Source organism: Bactrocera neohumeralis, chromosome 3 (assembly GCF_024586455.1).
Source record: "Bactrocera neohumeralis isolate Rockhampton chromosome 3, APGP_CSIRO_Bneo_wtdbg2-racon-allhic-juicebox.fasta_v2, whole genome shotgun sequence".
In the NCBI taxonomy this organism is placed as follows: domain Eukaryota; kingdom Metazoa; phylum Arthropoda; class Insecta; order Diptera; family Tephritidae; genus Bactrocera; species Bactrocera neohumeralis.
In genome coordinates this window covers 72,071,606-72,090,392 of record NC_065920.1, presented here as the reverse complement: position 1 = coordinate 72,090,392, position 18,787 = coordinate 72,071,606, and the positions used below count along the sequence as shown (strand labels likewise).

At 35.8% G+C, this 18,787-nt stretch overlaps 1 protein-coding gene across 7 annotated transcripts in view; it reads right to left on the bottom strand.

Annotated features, from left to right (window-relative positions):
• The window catches only part of LOC126752187 (stathmin), a 249,734-nt gene that overhangs the window by 36,281 nt on the left and 194,666 nt on the right, over positions 1-18,787 (bottom strand). Inside the window, exon 1 of one of the 7 annotated variants that reach the window (XM_050462809.1) lies at positions 3,360-3,640. The exons of the other annotated variants lie outside the window; for them this stretch is intronic. Coding sequence (XP_050318766.1) covers positions 3,360-3,381 — 22 coding nt within the window. The 5' untranslated portion in view covers positions 3,382-3,640. Of the gene's footprint in view, positions 1-3,359; positions 3,641-18,787 lie in introns of those variants that run through there. 7 annotated transcript variants of the gene reach the window in all.

Below are 18,787 nucleotides of genomic sequence, written 5' to 3'. Positions count from 1 at the left end.
TTTACTATTTCACTTCATTTACGACTGTTATAGCACGCGCAATTAGCAGCTAACAGCCACTGCTCTACATAATCTCTGGGGTGTTATGAAGCATAAATGTCAACGCTGCTGGCTCGAAGTGGCTAAAGGGTGTGGACATGCCAATATGCAGGCACATACATACATACATACGTATACATTCATATATACCAATAATTTCGGATGATAATATCAAGGGATGGGTAGCGGTCAATTTAGTCAGCACACATATGGATATATGTATTTATGCGTGTATGTGGCGTTTCCTATTAATTTTGCTGACATAACAGCAGGGCACGTATAAAGAAGGTACTGCTTTAAAAAATATTTGTTTTTATTGCTAATGGGTGGTGAAAGTAGTTTAATCATGATAAATGCTTTAATGGTCATATATACATTGAAATAAGTTTGTATGGACTTCAGAGTTTACATGTGGATACATATGAATATATATACATATGTACATATATATAATACATGTATTGTTGTTGCATTATAATATAGTATGTTGGTTCAGTATTGAATTTCATTTCCATAATTGCTTGCATGTTCATGCTAAAGGTGAATGCTCGCTTCATTTTTCCACGTTTAAAGTTTGCTTAAGGGTTGCCATGTGGTTCGCATTTTTTGTTTTTGGTAACACTAGTTTACAGTCATTTTGCGACTGTAATGTTAGTGGCTGTTTCTTGCTAACTTTTGGTTGATAAAGCGAAAATGATAGTAAAAATCTTCTAACATGTACGTTTTTTGTGTTGTGGTGTAGGAGTGTAGCGATCACTAAAATGACAAAAATAGCTGTAAGTGATGAAAAATTTTTGAACTCAAAATCGAAATCAGGTCACCTCAAATATCCCACAGACCTCAATAGAATTCTTAGATTTTTTCACATCATAATCTCTGTCAATAAATTTTTTCAGGAAATATTCTGGAATATTCGCTTTCTTTGGTCGTGTAGCTATTTAACTTATCAAACCAAAAATTTTACTTCAAATTTGTTGAGTAGTGTAATCGATGATTACATTTTATGACACAATGAAACTACTTTTTGTGAATTCGACTTCAAAAACTTAGAGTTTAGATTATGTTGTATAAAGATTAATTGGAGTGGAAAGAATTTTGTTAAATTAAACTTAAAAGTTGTTCTAAGCTCGGATTTTTTTACTCGTTATCCTTCAACTATATAAATGACTCAAAAAATACTTTTTTCTTCCATTTATTTTGTATCACAATAACATATATAATTACTAAAGCAGGTAAATATATATTATGCTGTAATCCTACTACTTATGTATATGTACTTATATTTCTTATAATGCTTACATAGAACATAACATACATACATACATAGCGCTCTTAAAGAAGTTATTGAATTTTGAGACGAAAAAAGCTCAACAGCATCATATTGCACGAGGATTGACTAGTATAACATTCATATCGTCTCCTAATATGCAAAACAGTGTATCATCAAAAAATTCGAAATCGAGTTTTTTATTACTTACGATTCACTATATCATATTACATATACATATGTATGTAGCATAAAATTGTCAGCTTCCGCTGTCAGATGTAACCAATATATGAGCATTTTATAACCACTTTATAACCATTTCATAACCAATATATTACTATTTTATAACCAATATATAACCGTTTTATAACCAATATATTACCAATATATTACCATTTTATAACCAATATATAACCGTTTTATAACCAAAACTAAATTTTTTTTCAATATAAGAACTTCGCCTGCAAACTTATGAAAAGTGATGTTACGTTATTTTTTATTTTTTTTGTTCTCTGTAGCTTTTAATTGTTTATTTATCGTTTTTATTATAAATTCTAATTCTCATTCCCCAACAGTTAGCTAAATATTTTTTATAAATAAGTTAAAATTAGTAACCAAAAGTCTTTGAAATTTTTTTTTAATCGCTCAATTTTCTTCCTCCTTTAAAAATGGCTACTATTACTTGGTAAAACTCAACTTCAAAATAGCACATAATTACCAGCATTTTGACTAGAAAGCCATTTTAAATACTGAGTCAGCTACTACTCTTTTTGGCAGCTGAATTCGGACGGCCACTCCCTCAGTTTATGAGATATCGATATGAAGCTATCCACACGTCTCTTCCTCTCCATGAAACTGCCGTTTACGGAGATATTCGATGGCTATATAGCGGTCATACAAATTGGTCCATCAAAGTCAACCAATTGTATGGAAAACTTTTTTATTTTATAAAACATCTTCACGATATTTGGTATGGATTATTGTCTGAGACAGTGCTACAAAATATAAACAAATTGTTTAGATAGCACCACTTTATCATATAGCTGCCATACAAACTGATCGATCGAAATCAAGTCCTGGTATGGAAAACTTTTTTATTTTACAAGATATCTTCACGAAATTCGACACAGATCTTAATTCCGAACAAATTGAGCATATCGGACTACTATAGCATATAGCTGCCATACAAACTGATCGATTAAAATCAAGAAAAATATCTTTGAATCCCCTTCTTTGCCATAAAAATTGCACCAATGTAGGGTATAATAATAGCTTTAGTGCAGCCATATTTTTTTTTAGAACATTGGCAACTCTGTTTACAAAATTTTATTTTATTTTTTTAATAATATCGTAATCAAGAAGTTTAACGTAGCAACTCGGTTAGTAACATTGTATATTTTGGTTACTTAATACTGTGTTCGCATAGAAGTATAGTTTATATGAATATGGTTTTTGGAATTCAAATTTAATGCTATTGTAGTGCTAATGTTGGCCTGGAAGGTACAAAAAAATCAAATAAAAATAATATAAAAATCTTTTCGAAAATATAGTTTTCCAAAGCGGTTATTATACTCGTATGAACCTTTCACGTTTGAGTGCATAACTTAAATTCTCCCCTAATTCCACTTAAGCTGCTCTTTCGCTCACAGTTATATTTAATATACAGTATACTATAACTATACTCGAAATTGTGAATTCATTTGAAAAATAAAAGCACGTTGATTTCTAAGAAATAGTAGGGTATCATAACGCTTGCGTAACTGGCAAAATATTCAGTTGCCAAAATATATCTTAATTTCTCATATTTTTTTTGTTACAGCTAAGTTTTTAAAAAAATATTTTTTTGTTGAATTACATTTTTCTTTAATTTAATTAATTCTATTTTTAATTTAATTTTTTAAAAATATGCTTTAATGATTAATTTTTTTTTAAATTTTTTTTTAATTAAAAATTTTTTTAAATTTTTTTTTATGTTTTAATTTTTAAAAATTATGCTTTTATGATCATAATTTCAATTTTTATTTTTATAATTTTTTTTTTTTTAATTACTTACGCGTGGAGTGTATAGCCACCATTATGTATGTATGAAGCTTAAGTGGTAGTGTTAGTAGCACAATATTACAGGCAGTGTAGGACGGTATAGAAATGCAACGCTGCGCAGCGAAATGCACCACTTCTTTTGCCTTTCAAAACTCAACTAATATTATATAAAATGTTGATTAGTTTCTAGTTAAAGTTGTTTTAAAGTCACGAGCCACTTGGCGAGTTGAAAATTCCTGCACAACACACTTGAATGGGCAAGAGATCACACCGGAATGCTGAAGCAGACTGTTACCGAGACGAACACAATACCATCTGACGGACGGTTGCAACACAAACTGCGGCGGCGGCGGCGTTGACAAAAAATGTGGCAAACAACATAACGATGGCGAAGCGACAACAACAACACCAATAACAGCAGCGGCGCGACAATGGCAACGTTAGCGACAGACACAAACAAAACACATACACTACAACAGCGAACGACGGCTATATACTCGACGCCTGCATGTGTGTGTGCAGCAACACATAAAAGAGGACATTGGACGAAGAAGGACGTGGAAAATATGTGAAAAATGTAAAATGTTCAATGATGATGAGCTGTGCCAGTGGCGAAAGGCTTATAGAGACGTGCTGCAAAAAGCAGGATAACGCAGACTGGTTGGTTTTGTAGCACACTTTTAGGCGTGTATGGCAAGTGGCTTTTTACTTATGCACAAATAGGAGACTGAAGCACGTTGTTTTGCGCAAATTTTTAGTTATTGGGTGTGTGTTGTAGTATGTAACGGAATTTTCGGTTAGGTGTGCGCAAGTATTTGCCGTTAGTTTTGTTCGCCGCATAGTTACAGTGTAACGGGGCGATGGTATTACAACAAATCTACAAAATTGTTGTTGTGTAATAGTGTTGCACAGCGAAAACGCTTGCACGTCACTTGCATAAGTACACAAACACAAATACCAGCAAATACAAAAACAAATGTAAACACAAACAACTACAAATGCAAGAGCAAACAACTACAACTGCAAAAGCGCGACATGGAAACACCAATACAAACAATCAAATGTATATTCATATTCATGAGTATCGAAGTAGAACTGTGCAACAACAACAAAGTTGCAAACAAGAATATTACCGTGCAGATTGAGCTGTTGTGTTGGCACTCAGCGCGCACAGTGTTCTATAATTGGCTAATTTGCACACAAAATTGCTTTTTCGTTGCCAAAAATTTTGTGGTGAGTCATTTTTCACCAGAATTTTTTAAAATACTCTTCACAAATAAACATGTTTTCCATACAAAGAGTTCATTTTGACGGATCAGTTTGTATGGCAGCTATATGCTATAGTGGTCAGATCTGTACAAGTTTTTTAGTGACTGTACCGTTACCTTGGACAATAATGTATACCAAATTTCGTGAGCATATTTTGTCAAATATATACGTTTTGTGTACAAGGAATTGATTTGGATCGGTCAGTTTGCATGGCGGCTAGATGCTAAAGTGGTCCGATCTGTATAAGTTTTTATAGTGATTGTACCGTTACCTTGGCAATAATGTATACCAATATTCGTGAGCATATTTTGTCAAATAAACAAGTTTTCCATACAAGGAATTGATTTTGATCGGTTAGTTTGTATGGCAGCTATATGCTAAAGTGGTCCGATCTATACAAATTTTTTAGTGATTGTTCCGTTACCTTGAACAATAATGCATGCTAAATGTCGTGAGGATATCTTGTCAAATAGAAAAGTTTTTCATATAGGGATCCGATTTGGATCTATCAGTTTGGATGACAGCTATGTGATATAGTGATCCCATAGCGGTGGTTCTGACAAATGAGCAGCTTCTTGCGAAGAAAAAGATTTGTGCACGATTTTAGAACGATATCTCAACACTTGAGTGACTAGCTCGAGTATATACAGAAAGGGAGACAGGCACGACTAAATCGGCTCAGCTTGTCACGCTAATCATTATTTTTAAGGTCAAAAGTTAAAGCCTCAATGTTTCTATCTATTTATACATGTATATATATATGAAGCTTTTTTATGGGTCTTTGTTTACATACTTCGTGGCAATCTTAATACCTTTACATAATATAAAAATATATATATGTATATAAGTCATCTTAGTATATAGGGTTCAGGACTTAGAAGCCTATTTTGATAAACATCGAATAATAAGGTATAACTGATCCCAATTTCTCTCGAAATCCACTTCAAAAATTGCGTTTGCCATTTCCACTCTCACTGCTCTCCCATTTCCTTAATATATCTCAACTTTTTGGCTAACTGCTTTCCATCATTTAAATTTCTAAAAAAAAGTTTTTATATTTTCAATAATTTGTTGACACTGTGCAGCCTCTTTTTGCCTTCAATTTGTGTGCCGTTTGTTGCCAACGTCACTGTTGCTGCCAACTTTTGCGACCCTCTCGTTCTCTTTTCGATGTGCCACACGAGATTTCAAGTATACTTCAGCGTTTGGTTGTGGTTGTAGGAGTTCAGACGGTAGTCGACAAAATGGGGAATTAGTAAGAAAACCGAATTATTAGACGCCTAAAAGGCAGCTACAAGTCAGCAACTACATAGAGACATACCTAGGCACAGGCACATACAAGTATGGATATATATGTGTGTGTGTGAGCAATGTGATGTAAAGCAAATGGTGAAATGCATTTAAAGGATAATAAATGGATAAAATGGAATAGAAGAATAGCGCAGCGGAAGTGGCGAATATTCTAGTGTGTCAAGCAAACAAAATACAAGAACAAAAACGAGGTGTTGAAAGAGTGGTCGTTGCTATATAATACATATACATATACACTGAGAGAAATTGAGGTGTAAGTGATGTGGAAAAATTGTATATGATGATAAATAAAGTAAAACAACAAATAACAGATGTGTAAATCGACTCAGATCGTAACGGTGATTATCTATATATACAGTGTCGGACGAAAAAAATAAAAAAAACCTATTGAAATAATATTCGATTGCAAATTATTTTTTAACGGCATCGTTTTCGTCTATCATTTTTGTTTGTGGATTGTATGGCATCTTATGCGCATGGTTGGTAGGCTTGGTTTTTTGGAATTTCCGGGGTAGACCTCACTAAACTACATGTGCAGGCGAAAATTTTATTAGAATTCCGTCGTTCCGAGATCCATACAAGTCAGTTGCCACAATTAGGGTGGATACTGTAGTTCTAATTTGTGCTCTGTCAGTTAGGAGACGTCTGGTTGAAAATATACTTTATAGAAGAACAGCTCGCGAACCGCCAATAAAGAGACATCGAAACTGTCACATCGAGTTCGCTAAAACTGAAGTCGAATTTTCTTCTTTATTGACGTAGACACCGCTTACGCGGTTATAACCGAGTTGGAAGTCGAATGGAATGACCCAATATAGCTAAAGAAATTGCGTGATGTACTATGGACAGAAGAACGCAAGGTAAATTTAGTGGTGGTAAACGTTGGATAAGGCGCCTGAAAAATTCACCTCAAATACTTTGCAAAAACTTTTAAATACGCATGTGGAAACATCACGGTACAGAGGTAATGATTCTTATGGGAACCAGGCAGAATGCAAGATGCCTCTAAAGTGAAAGTTTTAACAGAACAAAGATCCAAAACATACACCGGCTCTTGCACGAAATTGGTTTCTTCATAATAAAATAGACGTTTTTTGGCCTTCTCTATCTCCGGATCTGAAAACGATAGAGAACTTGGGAAAACTTGTCGAACAAAAAATTGGAAGCGTTAGATCGAAAAACAAGGAAGAATTGAGCCAACAATAATAGTTGGCATAGATGGTTTTATGGTTTTTTATTTTAACAGGGACTGCTCTTATTTTTTTTGCCCGACAGTATTTTATAGGGTTTCTGACGAATCCTTCTGTATGTTACAAACTTAATATATCCCTTTTCAGTAGGACTGGGAAATTTACATCATTAAATCATATTTGGATATTTTGGAAAATTGTCTTTTCGTAAAAATGTAAAAATACACATTTTAACGGGGTTTTCGGCCAAAATATTTTCATTAATTTTGCGGAGAAGTGCTGAAATAAATGAATACATAGTAGGACCTTACAACTCTTAAAGTCCGAAATATTGAAATTTCGATATTTTCGTCGTGTTTATTCTCTTTACTATTTTTATTACTTATTTCTTTGACTTAAAGGTCCTAAAACTATACAAGCACTTTTACTTTACTCAAATCACTAGCCTCTACAAACCAAGCATACTTTTAGGCTGAGAAAGCTCTTTGGCCCTCTTATCTGTGGTGCTTTTAAAGCTTAGCCCACCCACTATCTCAAGTATATCTGCATACACTAAAGCAATGCAACTCTACAACAGATTGCAGCACAAACAAAAATCATTGAAAACTGCAAAGCAAAGATATTGAGTGTCATGCAGTGCCCCAAACCGACGCACTACACTTCTATTGGTTTGGAAGTTTCTAACAAAACGAAATTAATCGATAGCGTTGCCAACCACGTTTTCTACACTGCAAAGCGAATTTCCATTGCCGCATTGTGCTTTCGGCATTTGCCACCTATTCATCCATTTAGTAAGTGGTACTACGGTGCTTTCGCTAAAGGACATAGGTCAAAGCGCCGCCAACGATAAACGAGTAAATGCGGCGCAAAAGCGTGGAAAGGCAAAACTGCTAAAGCAGTGAAATTTGCAAAATATTGCAAATGCCGGCTACGGCTGACAGCGGCAAATACAAATGTTGCGCAAGCGGCCAGTAACAGCGCTGTTCGCGAGCAAACCAACAAGCTTAAAGCCGAAGCAATTAAAAAACTGAAACTTTTTGTTGTTACAGCTATCAAGGCGGTCACCATTTGACAGTAATAAGTTAAAAATTTCGCCAACGTGTTGTCAAGTCGCGCCACCAACGGGGGCCAAACCTAACCTCGCCTGCATGTCTGCCATAAGCTATGTGTCGTCTATGTCGAGTTCGTGCCACCACAGTTATGTCGTACGGTGCAAAGTCACGCCATGCCGACATGCCATTCGTTTTGTCTCGCGATTCACTTCGCTTTGCCGGTAAAAAATGTATATGTAATTTGTTGCATGTTGCATGTTGCACGTTTTGACGTTACGCGCATGTTACTACAGTTGTTGCACCTATGTCTTATACATAGATAGCTGAAGAAATCTCATGTAGTGGCGCATATGTCTGCAGCGTCTACTAAAATGTTATTATGGTTGCTTATTTTTTCCTTTTCAAATTAACCCATTGCTGCTTGGCTGGGTCGCTGTCGGTTGCTCGTGTTTGTCGGCGTTGCCGTGACCGGCTCGCTCGCTGTTGATGAATCATCAGCCGTCTTTACTTGTTGTTTGTTTATTTCATTTCCTTTTCACAACTGCTTATGCCTTTCATATAAACAGTTATGTATTACGGATTTTCTCTTTTTCGCCGTCATTTTCCATACACGTGCTTTTCCGCCGTTTCGCAGCAAATCGTTGTTACCTAGCATTTCGTTGCTGCCGTCGTTCGTTTTTTCGCCGCGAAATGCTCGAGTGCGCTACACCCAGTGAGTCATTGGATGCGCACAAATACGAAAGCAGCTTGAAGGAACAGTGTTATATGTTTCAGTTATATATTAGGTAGGGTACATAACGGCATTTTAATGTGGATTTATGTAAAGCGTTAGTTATATTTTATTGGTTTTGCTCGAATGTTCTATTTCTGGTATATTTCTCTAACATTTTCAGAAAATAACTCCAAAACTCGAATACATTTAGAGCACAACTAAATTTAGAGTTATCGATTATTTTCCAACTTGCTCATAAATGAAGAGTAGAGAGTTCTAGATATTGTGTACTTTTCGGCTATAACCGCATAAGTGTGCCTACGCCAATAATGAAGAAGAAGGAGAAGAAGAAGAACTAGAGTTCCAGAATTGTCGACATTTTCTCGAAGGTCTTGAAAAGTTTCCGAAACGTAATTTTTGACTCAATATCACTTTTTCTTCCTCAACTATCACGAGACTTTCTATAATTTGTTAAAAGATAACTTTTATGTTCATAAAATAAGAAATAGCTAAGTCAAGGAGTGTACGTCCTCACAAGCAGCAGCAACAAACTATTTTCATATTAAACTTGTCTGGTTGGTTCATCGGAAATTATAAAGCCAATAAGCTTGCAAGGAAAAGTACCCTTACCCAAATTCGATCAGGATGAGAACGAGCAAGGATTCTCCTGTCTTCGTGCATTTGGGCGCTGGATGTTGTTGTTGTTATAACGGTCATCTAGTCCCCGTTAGGGTGATATGATTCAGATAAGTTGTTATCGAGGTAATCCAACGGTAGGTCTAAGAATCGTGCTGTTTCAACGGGATTGGACCATAAGGAAAGGGGTCTCAGATGTGAAGGGTTAGCTGGACATGCAAAGACGTTGCATGCTGGACATATACATATGTATTTGGTATGTCGAGGTTGATTCTGGATAAGTAGGACTTTACCATGCTGCAGCATCCAGAACGAAGCTGCGCAAGGGTCCCTCGTGATTCTCGCGGCAACTTGAGCTCGTCGTCTGCAGGATGGTTTTTTGACGCCAAGACACTTTCCTGGCTCCGCTGTGAATGGCGGTCAGTGTATGATTGAAGTTAGTTGCGTCCGAAATCTGGTCGGTGTATTGTCTTATATCGTCGACGTAGTTCAGGAAGGACCTCTTGTTGCTGCTAAGACGCGAATTCACTTCAAGCAGGTGATTGCAGGGTTGGTTTCTACGAAAACACTCTAGCAGAAACAGCTTGGAGAGGAGTTCATTATGTTCTTTAACTGGGAGCATATAGGCCTCACTGTGTAGATGTTGGATAAAAGGCATCTACATAGAGGCATCCCGTTATAGTCCAGAGTGTACTGGCATGTCTACAGCTTCCTCGTCTGCGTTTCACTGCATCCAGGCGACCATATTGGTGTGGCGTAGTTAAGGACCGCCGATTACGTTGTATTTCGCCAACAACGTTTCTTTATTTTTGCCTGCCGTGTTGCCGGCTAGTGACTTGAGGAGTTTGTTGAGGCTCTGTACTTTGGCAATAATCGCAGTCGTATAATGAGTGAAGAGCACAGGCTGTTGAGTTTCACACCTCAGACCCTAGGACTATTGACAGTCGGAAATTTTACCGCCCTCAACTGCAATATTAAGGTTAACTCTGTACTCCTTCGTCTAGTTTGTGAATATGTTGGCTGTGGATTAGGTTGAGGAGTGTTAGATTCCATGCATCGAAGAACGAGAAAGGTCGGAGAAATAGTCGTTTACTTTTGAGTACATGTCATCGATTCCATTGCCCGACGTCATTATCGTGCAATTATCAGCGTACGAGGTGATAGAAATTCCCACTGGTGGTTGAAGGAGTTTCGAGATGTAGAAGTTAAACAGCAACGTGGAGAGGACACCACGCTGGGGAACCCCCTGTTTAATTCCTCTCCGTTTTGAGTTTTTACCTCGAAATAGTACGGATGACGTAGTTCATGGTCCACCTCTTCAGTCTTGGAGGGAGCGTAGCTTTTTCGATGTCCTGCAGTAGCGTTGTACTTGTATGACTGACTATGTTAAAGGCTTTTGATAAGCCCAACGTTATGAGGATCGTTCTCTCACAGGGTGGTTCTGGTTAAGGCCACGAACTTTCTGGGCGTTTATGACGCTAAGTGCTGTGGTAGTATTGTGGACTTTTCGAAAGCCATGCTAAGCTCAGGTGGTGAGTGAAAGTCGGGAGTAGCAAAGCCTCAAGTGTCTGAACTACTGGGGAGAGGAAAGTCGGACGATAGGACTCCCCTTTGTTGGCGGTTTTCCCAGGCTTCAGCAGTTGGACCACTCTTCCGACTTTCCACACATCGATTTGAAGAGTACTTAGCGACAAGTTAAGCAGTTTGGTGACTTTTTTCTCCTTTCGAAACTGAAAAATCTTCTTCAAAATACGCATCGGGCCATTGAAGGATTTCGATGATTTCGCCTTATTGATGACACTCTGAACCATCTTATCGGTGAAAATAAGTGGTGGGCAGTCTTTTGGCATTTTGCGCAGCCGTCGGGTAACATATCGTTTGGTTTTGTCTACAAAGGGTGCAATGTAAATTGCCTGCTAAACAAGCTCGCGCACTTTTTCGGGGTCGAAGAGGCATAACCATTGAATTGAATTTCAACTCGGTCAAAGCCTCGACGGTAGTCCAAAGCTTTCTCACACCAGTGGAGAGGTTGCATGACTTCAAGTGTTCTATCTATTTTGTTCGCTTGTATTAGTTTACCATTTGCCGAATCTCCAAATTGAGTTTATCACACCGTTAGACTTTTTCTTGTAGGGATATGTAAAGTCGGATTATTCATCTAAATGCTTGTGTAACGAGTCATCGAAAATTGGAATTTTGAAGGATGTAATAAATATTTGTGTGACAATGTGTGGTTTTTGAAAGAGATAAAATTTCATCTGATGATAATAAACATTCAAGTCATTAATTTTTTAATGTTTTTGATGATTTTTCTTCAATATGATAGAACAGAAGTGAATCATATCGTATATGTAAATTATATTCCATAGCCATAATTCACTGTCACTTGAATACAATCAACCGTTGCTACTAACCAAGCAATTTCTGGCAACTCATTAGTCATTCTCGGCTAATCACAATATCTCAATTAGTACAAATTTTAACTGATTGTAGTCAAATTTGGCACACTCTATGCACGTAATTATGATTACAAACCATTGATTAAACATCAACGAAGTTGTTGTTATTACCAGGTATTGAAAATACAAGCAATATTTACCTGAGCTGTGCTGGAATTACGTAATAATGCAATTTACAGTTACTAACTATGTATTTATAGGCGCATAATCTTGTATTTGTAGACAATACAATGGTATATCTACATGTGTGTGCAAATATTTAGCCACATATACATACATACATACATAAATACATATGTATGTGAGTTACTACGTAATTTTGTGGAACTCATTATTATTACTATTAATGCTGATGGAAATTTCGATTCACTTTTCGTTGACTATTGTTGTTATTGTTGTTTTATGTGCATATTATATATATTTATTGATTTTACTTACGCAGATTAATTTTACGATATTTATTACATATGTAGTATATATATTTATATATCAGTTGGTGGAACTTTGCACTTACCTAGAAAGAGTAAAGAAAACAGGAAATTAATTTTTATTTATATTCATATGTGTGCTTAAATGTTTATACATATGTATGAAGTTATAAATTAACTGAATTTTGCTGCCCATTTTATTTTCAATTTAATTTTTAATAAACAGCCCTTCGTGCCGCTCCCAATTTCTCTGCCATTTATTTGTAATGACTTTATTTATTTAATTATTTTATTTATTTTTCTTTCGATGTATTTGCGTTTGGCATTTTTTCTCGCTATGCTCATATATTTTTCATGCGATAAGCATTCATAATTTTGCAAGCGAAACCCATACGCGCGCCCTTTTCCGGTGTGACTTCTGCTGAAGCCATAGACAGCTGCCCATATTTACATACATACAAATATATGTACGTATGCCTATATACTAATATACATACATATGTATATGGTGAAGCGCAGAGACATGCACAATATTGCGGATACACACATGCAACCAAATGCACATATTTCAAGCCAATCAAACGGAAGTAAGGTTGAACTGTTTAAAAAATCAATAATGCAGGTAAATTACCTTACTACATGCAGCAGAAGGTTATACGTTGTAACACCTTGTGCCACATTGTACCCGCATGTGGCATGCAAAATGTACTTATCTATGGCTGTGTATATATGGCAAATTTGCAAACTTATTTTCATGGAATTCTAAATGCACACATGTATGGTGTATTTTGGTATTGGGTATTGCTACCCAATTAGCGAATATATTGCAAATAACTAGTAGACTGTCACATTAGAGACTTGTCATTTGTTGTTGTTGTAGTGGTAACAATTATTTTTCAACCATTTTTTGAAGGCACTTATCGTGTTGAGCGATATACAAGTTAGAATTAGAGGCCGGTTCCTGAAATTGGACTGCAGAAATAATAAGTTGTCAAAAAAGTCTTGCGGTATTTTCGCTAGTTGGTGCTGAAAGCGCGTAGTTCTAGTTTTATTCGTCGCATCGGGTCATGCTATACCTTTTTGGAAAGCTCATTTCACGCGCTAACACGTGTTTGATTGATTTTGTCGTTTCTTTTAAGTCGTTCGTGAGTTATAGCGTCGCAAACATGGAGCAAAATAAAGAGAAAATACGACATATTTTACAGTACTACTACGATAAAGGCAAAAATGCATCTCAAGCCGCCAATAAAATTTGTGCAGTTTATGGACCCGATACAGTTTCCATTTCCACCGCACAACGATGGTTTCAACGTTTTCGTTCTGGTGTAGAGGTGGTCGAAGATGCGCCACGCTCCGGAAGGCCTGTCGTCGAAAATTGCGATAAAATCGCTGAATTGGTCGAAAGAGACCGGCATAGTAGCAGCCGTAGCATCGGTCAAGAGCTGGGCATGAGTCATCAAAAATTCATTTCAATTTCAATAAAAAAAAAAATTCAATAAAAATACCGCAAGACTTTTTTGACAACCCGTTATTTGCCGAGGTCTACTTTGAGTTAAGAATTTTTGAGAATTGTTATATAAGTACGTAGTATCTTGTTATATACGTAGCGTTTTCTTTCCTTCCAAAAATATTGCTTTAATCCTGTCTGTGTCCGGATTGTCAAAGTTAAGTGTTCTATTTTCAGTATGTTGTCTTCTAAACAGAAACAAAAGTGTAACATTTTATAACTCAAGAGTGAAGCTTACTCAGGCGATTTTGTGATTCCGGCCTTCTTCGTGTATAAAACATAAAAAACTAATTATCTTTGTAAGTTATTGTTCGCACAATGATCTACAGTTGAAAAAAAACTAAAGAAACTAAACCAAAAATAAGCCAATTTTACCCAAAATTGTGGTCGCTGTTGGCTTTAAAAAATTCGATTTTATCAGATCAAGAAACTGGTAAAATTGATATTTGTGCATCATATTTTTTTATTTTTTTGCAAACTTTGACTTCATCGATTTTTTTATTATTTATTTTGATAAATATAGCAACAAAACTAATTAACATTTACATACAACGTTTAAGCAGTTGTTTAGATGAGTAACATATTGAATTTCCCTTTCGTTCTGCAACCATTTTTAATTATCGGGGCATCGAATTTACTAAATTTTCAAGTACGCTTATGTCGATAGCTGCCCATTTCTCAACAATGGCTTCTTTTAATTATTTTAAGCTAAACTTTTTAGAAAAGAATGCACCAAAGATCCTCAATTGGATTCAGGTCCGGACTTATATGCAATCGTTATTGCATTGACCAGCTATAAGTCCGGACCTGAATCCAATTGAGGATCTTTGTCGACTCGAGAAATGACTTCGTATACCTTGAAACATGTATAGGGTCACTATCATGTTGAAATATTCAGTCTTCGACATAAAACATTTCCGCAAATGATACAAGTTCGCTTTCAATGAGATCCGTATACATTTGTGAATCAATCCGGCTGGGTACAAAGGAAATCGGAGACTTTCCCAGTGAGCTAAAAGCTGTCCATACCATGAGAGAGCCACCACCATGGCTACTTTTATAGCAAGTCTGCCGGGGATGCCTTAGATCACGCCAATATTTCTGATTTCCATCTGGACCATCCAAATTAAACTTTTTCTCATCAATGATGATCACTTTTTTTAAACTCATTTTCCTTCTTATGCCGGGTTAAAAGTTTTGGAATCCGAACTTTGGACATCATATTTCAAGTGCAACACCTTTCGGCAGATCTGTTGCACCCTTTGCCTAGTCATTGGCAATTTCAATTGTGCCTTTATCTGGCCGCAAGTCAAAGTTTTAGTCATGACTAAGGCTTGGATATGAAGCTAAGTGTGCGTATTTTGGAACCGCACCCTTCCGATTATTTTGGGCGTATTTTAGTAATTAGTAATTGTATTTCGGTGGCATTGGAATTGTTTTGCTTTTTCACCAACTTTTACACCACACTCAGTCCTTAGACTTAATTCGGCAGAGAGAGGCATTTTGGTGAAAAAACAAAAAAAAAAAACTAAAAATATAGCCAGCAAATTGCTACAAAATAAATTTAATTGAATTAGAAAATCAAATTGATATTAACTAAATCAATTATTGCGGAGAGGAGATCATACGCGTGTCAAACCCAAAACCAAAATGATGAATTTTGCACAAATGTCAACTCTTTATTAAACCCGTGACTTTGTTTACTTTAAAATCCTTACGGGACTGTAGATTGAAAGCAGAAGAAGTATGTAAATATATGGAAAAGTATCACAAAGCATAAATGAGAAAACGGGCATATTCAAAACCATAATAGCGATTGGAAAAAACTCTACCATCATAACAAATAGTTATCAATTATACTGAGGTAGATCATTGTATGGAGAACTCTATTCGGAACATTAAGAAAAACTGATAGTGACCGGATCATTTAATGAAAAATGTTGTTTCGAGAAAACGCTTTTAAAAATAGTATATAGGAGCGGATTGAACTGAGTGTTTACGCTTTACCGGTCTATAACTCATCACTTTATTTTTTATTATATTTATTTTAATTTGAAATGAATATTTTATTGTGCTATTTTTTAAAGTAGAGACTATCAAGATTTTCAGAAAAAATATTTTCCAATCGAAGCCTTACGCCAGAAAAACATCGAAGGGAGCATTATCTGGAAAAATGTGGTAGATGCGAAAGCAGTTCGAAGCAATTCCAGCATTGTTTTTATTGAATCATAATTTTTGATGCATTTTTTTCTTTGATTTTTGACATGATTTTTTGCCTAGATTGAATTATTACTGAGGCACCTGTTTTACCTTGTGCTTTCCCATGTCCAAAAATGTATGAGTTTTGCACATTCCTTTGATATATTCAGCCGTCAGCTGTATATTTTACTTTTATCTCATGGTTTTAGTATTATGACTGTCATCATAAATAATTTAATAGATTTTTTGATGTTGTCATTCGAAAAGGGTTTTGACCAGTTTCTAAAATTTATAAATTTAATAAAGCACAACCAACTACATTTCACTAAACAATTTTTGAAAGGATATTCTATTTTTAAACTCGCTGCTAACTATTAAAATCGAAAACTACATCTACCGACTGTAAGCGCAGTTTTTTTGCCTTCAAAGTTTTGTCTAAGCACCGCTTAGGAGTTGAAAACAAACATGCTAGTTAAAATAAGTAATATAAAATAAAACTCCAGATAACTTTTTCAGCATATTTCCAGTTTTTTGAACATTTTTGTTTTACGCCAAGCGACGCTTAACTCATGCTGATATCGTATAACGGTGACGCGAAACTTTAACTACCGTGTTTCACAACAACATAGTTGGTGTGAACAACTAACCGGCACGAGCTGTCATTTTATGACGTGCCATTAGCTGTGCACATAAAATGTGGGCGGACATTAGGTGAGCATGTGGTACACGTTGTCAGGAGTAGAAATGCATTAAAAATTGGAAATAGAAAGTATAGTTATAGTTTTTCTGACATATGTATGTATATAAATTTGTTTTAAGGTAAAGGGTTTTTTCAATAGGGAAGCTACAAAAGTAGACCGATAGGGACAGCAAACGACACCATATTTTTCTCGCTTTTTGACATTTCTCTTCAGTAATTTTTGCCATTTCATCATGGAAAGATATACGATCCAACAACGAATCGAATTTATTAATTATTAAATTTCGAAATTCGGAGTCAGTGGCCTCAACTTTAAGAGCCGTTATACATAGGAACGCTTGGGTAAAAAAAACAGTAATGTGGAACTGATTTAGAAAACAGAGATTATTAAATCTAACAAATGCTAAGAAATATGTGATTTTTTCTCTGAACTTTTATAAGTTTTAAGGTTTTAACATTTTTTTAATGATTTCAGGCGATCCCACAACAAAGTATTTTTTATAGTTTTTGAAACATTTCAGGATGCAAATATTCGATCGGCTCAACACATTTTCGTTAATGATTCGGGTATGCAGTGTGTCAATTCTAGACTCATACCAAAAGACTTGAATATTTTGCCAAAACAACGTCGCATATACAAGGTGCATTCCAAAGTAAACAGGACTTAAAAAGAAAAAAAAAACAGAACAAATGGTTTTTTCGGCAAAATCAACTTATTTTATTCAAAATAGTCTCCTTCTGCTTCAAAACAGCTTTTTGCACGGTCCAAAAGCATGTCGAAAGAGTGTTTTAGCTCGCTGGCCGGTATGGCCGCCAGTATGACGGTGCAAGCCTTTTGAATGGCATCGACGTCTACAAAACGCTTTCCTTTCATGCGCAAATGCATTTTTCCGAAAAGGAAGAAGTCGCACGGTGCCATATCAGGTGATTACGGGGAGTGGTTAGTGGTTAAAATGTGATTTTTGGTCAAATAATCGGTCACAAGGTGTCCTTCAAATGTTGGATTCTGAGCAATTTTTGGTCGTCAGTCAATTTGTCAACACAACAAACCGTGCACACACCTTTCGTAAGCCAAATGTTCGGTCAAAGTGAGAAAAATCGATGTTCAATTCCATTTCCATAAATTTCAATGATGATTTCAACTGATTTTTGATAAATTAACGCACAGTTCCGATGGAATTTCCGGTGTTCACGGATTTTAATTATTCCACGTGTTGATCGTCTTTTATGTCCTCACGACCACTTTGAAAACGTTGAAACCACTCGTGCACTCTGCTACGGGATAGGTAGTCATCGCTATAAACTTGTTTAATCAATTAAAACGTTTCGGTAAAAGTTTTACCAATTTTAAAACAAAATTTAATGTTGGCTCTTTGCTCGAAGCTCATTTTCGCACCGATAACACCAAAATACTGACACTTAAAACGCAATAACTTCACTTCCAATCAATGAAATGCCATGAAATGGACAAAATCTCACTGGACAATCGATAAAGATAGCAGATTCTAACGCACCAGTCGACATATAGATGGCGCCACAAAGCTACGATAGATGAAAAAAGTCCTGTTTACTTTGGAACGCACCTCGTAGGTCGCAAAAGATATGCTTGACAATATACATATGTAGCTTATGAAATATTGATCGAAAAAATAGAAAATATTGCTTCAATATATATTTCATACCAAAAAAGATTTATCTTGAAAATCTTTCAAATCTGTTTCATGCGCATAAAGCTACTTAGGGTTGACAATGAAAACAAAAACCCTTCCAGGGGAGGCATACAACGTTTTCCAATTACTTTTTCCCTTCCCTGCTGACTCGTATAGCATTAAGCGCTTTCTTAGAAGCTTAACGCCTTCAAGCAAGAAGCAAAGCTGGTTAAAGCAAGTCAATATGGACATTGTTTTGTTGAATTCCACTCACATAACGTATGCACGATTTAATTACCTTTTGAACCCCCATCAGCTGTGGCCACCCT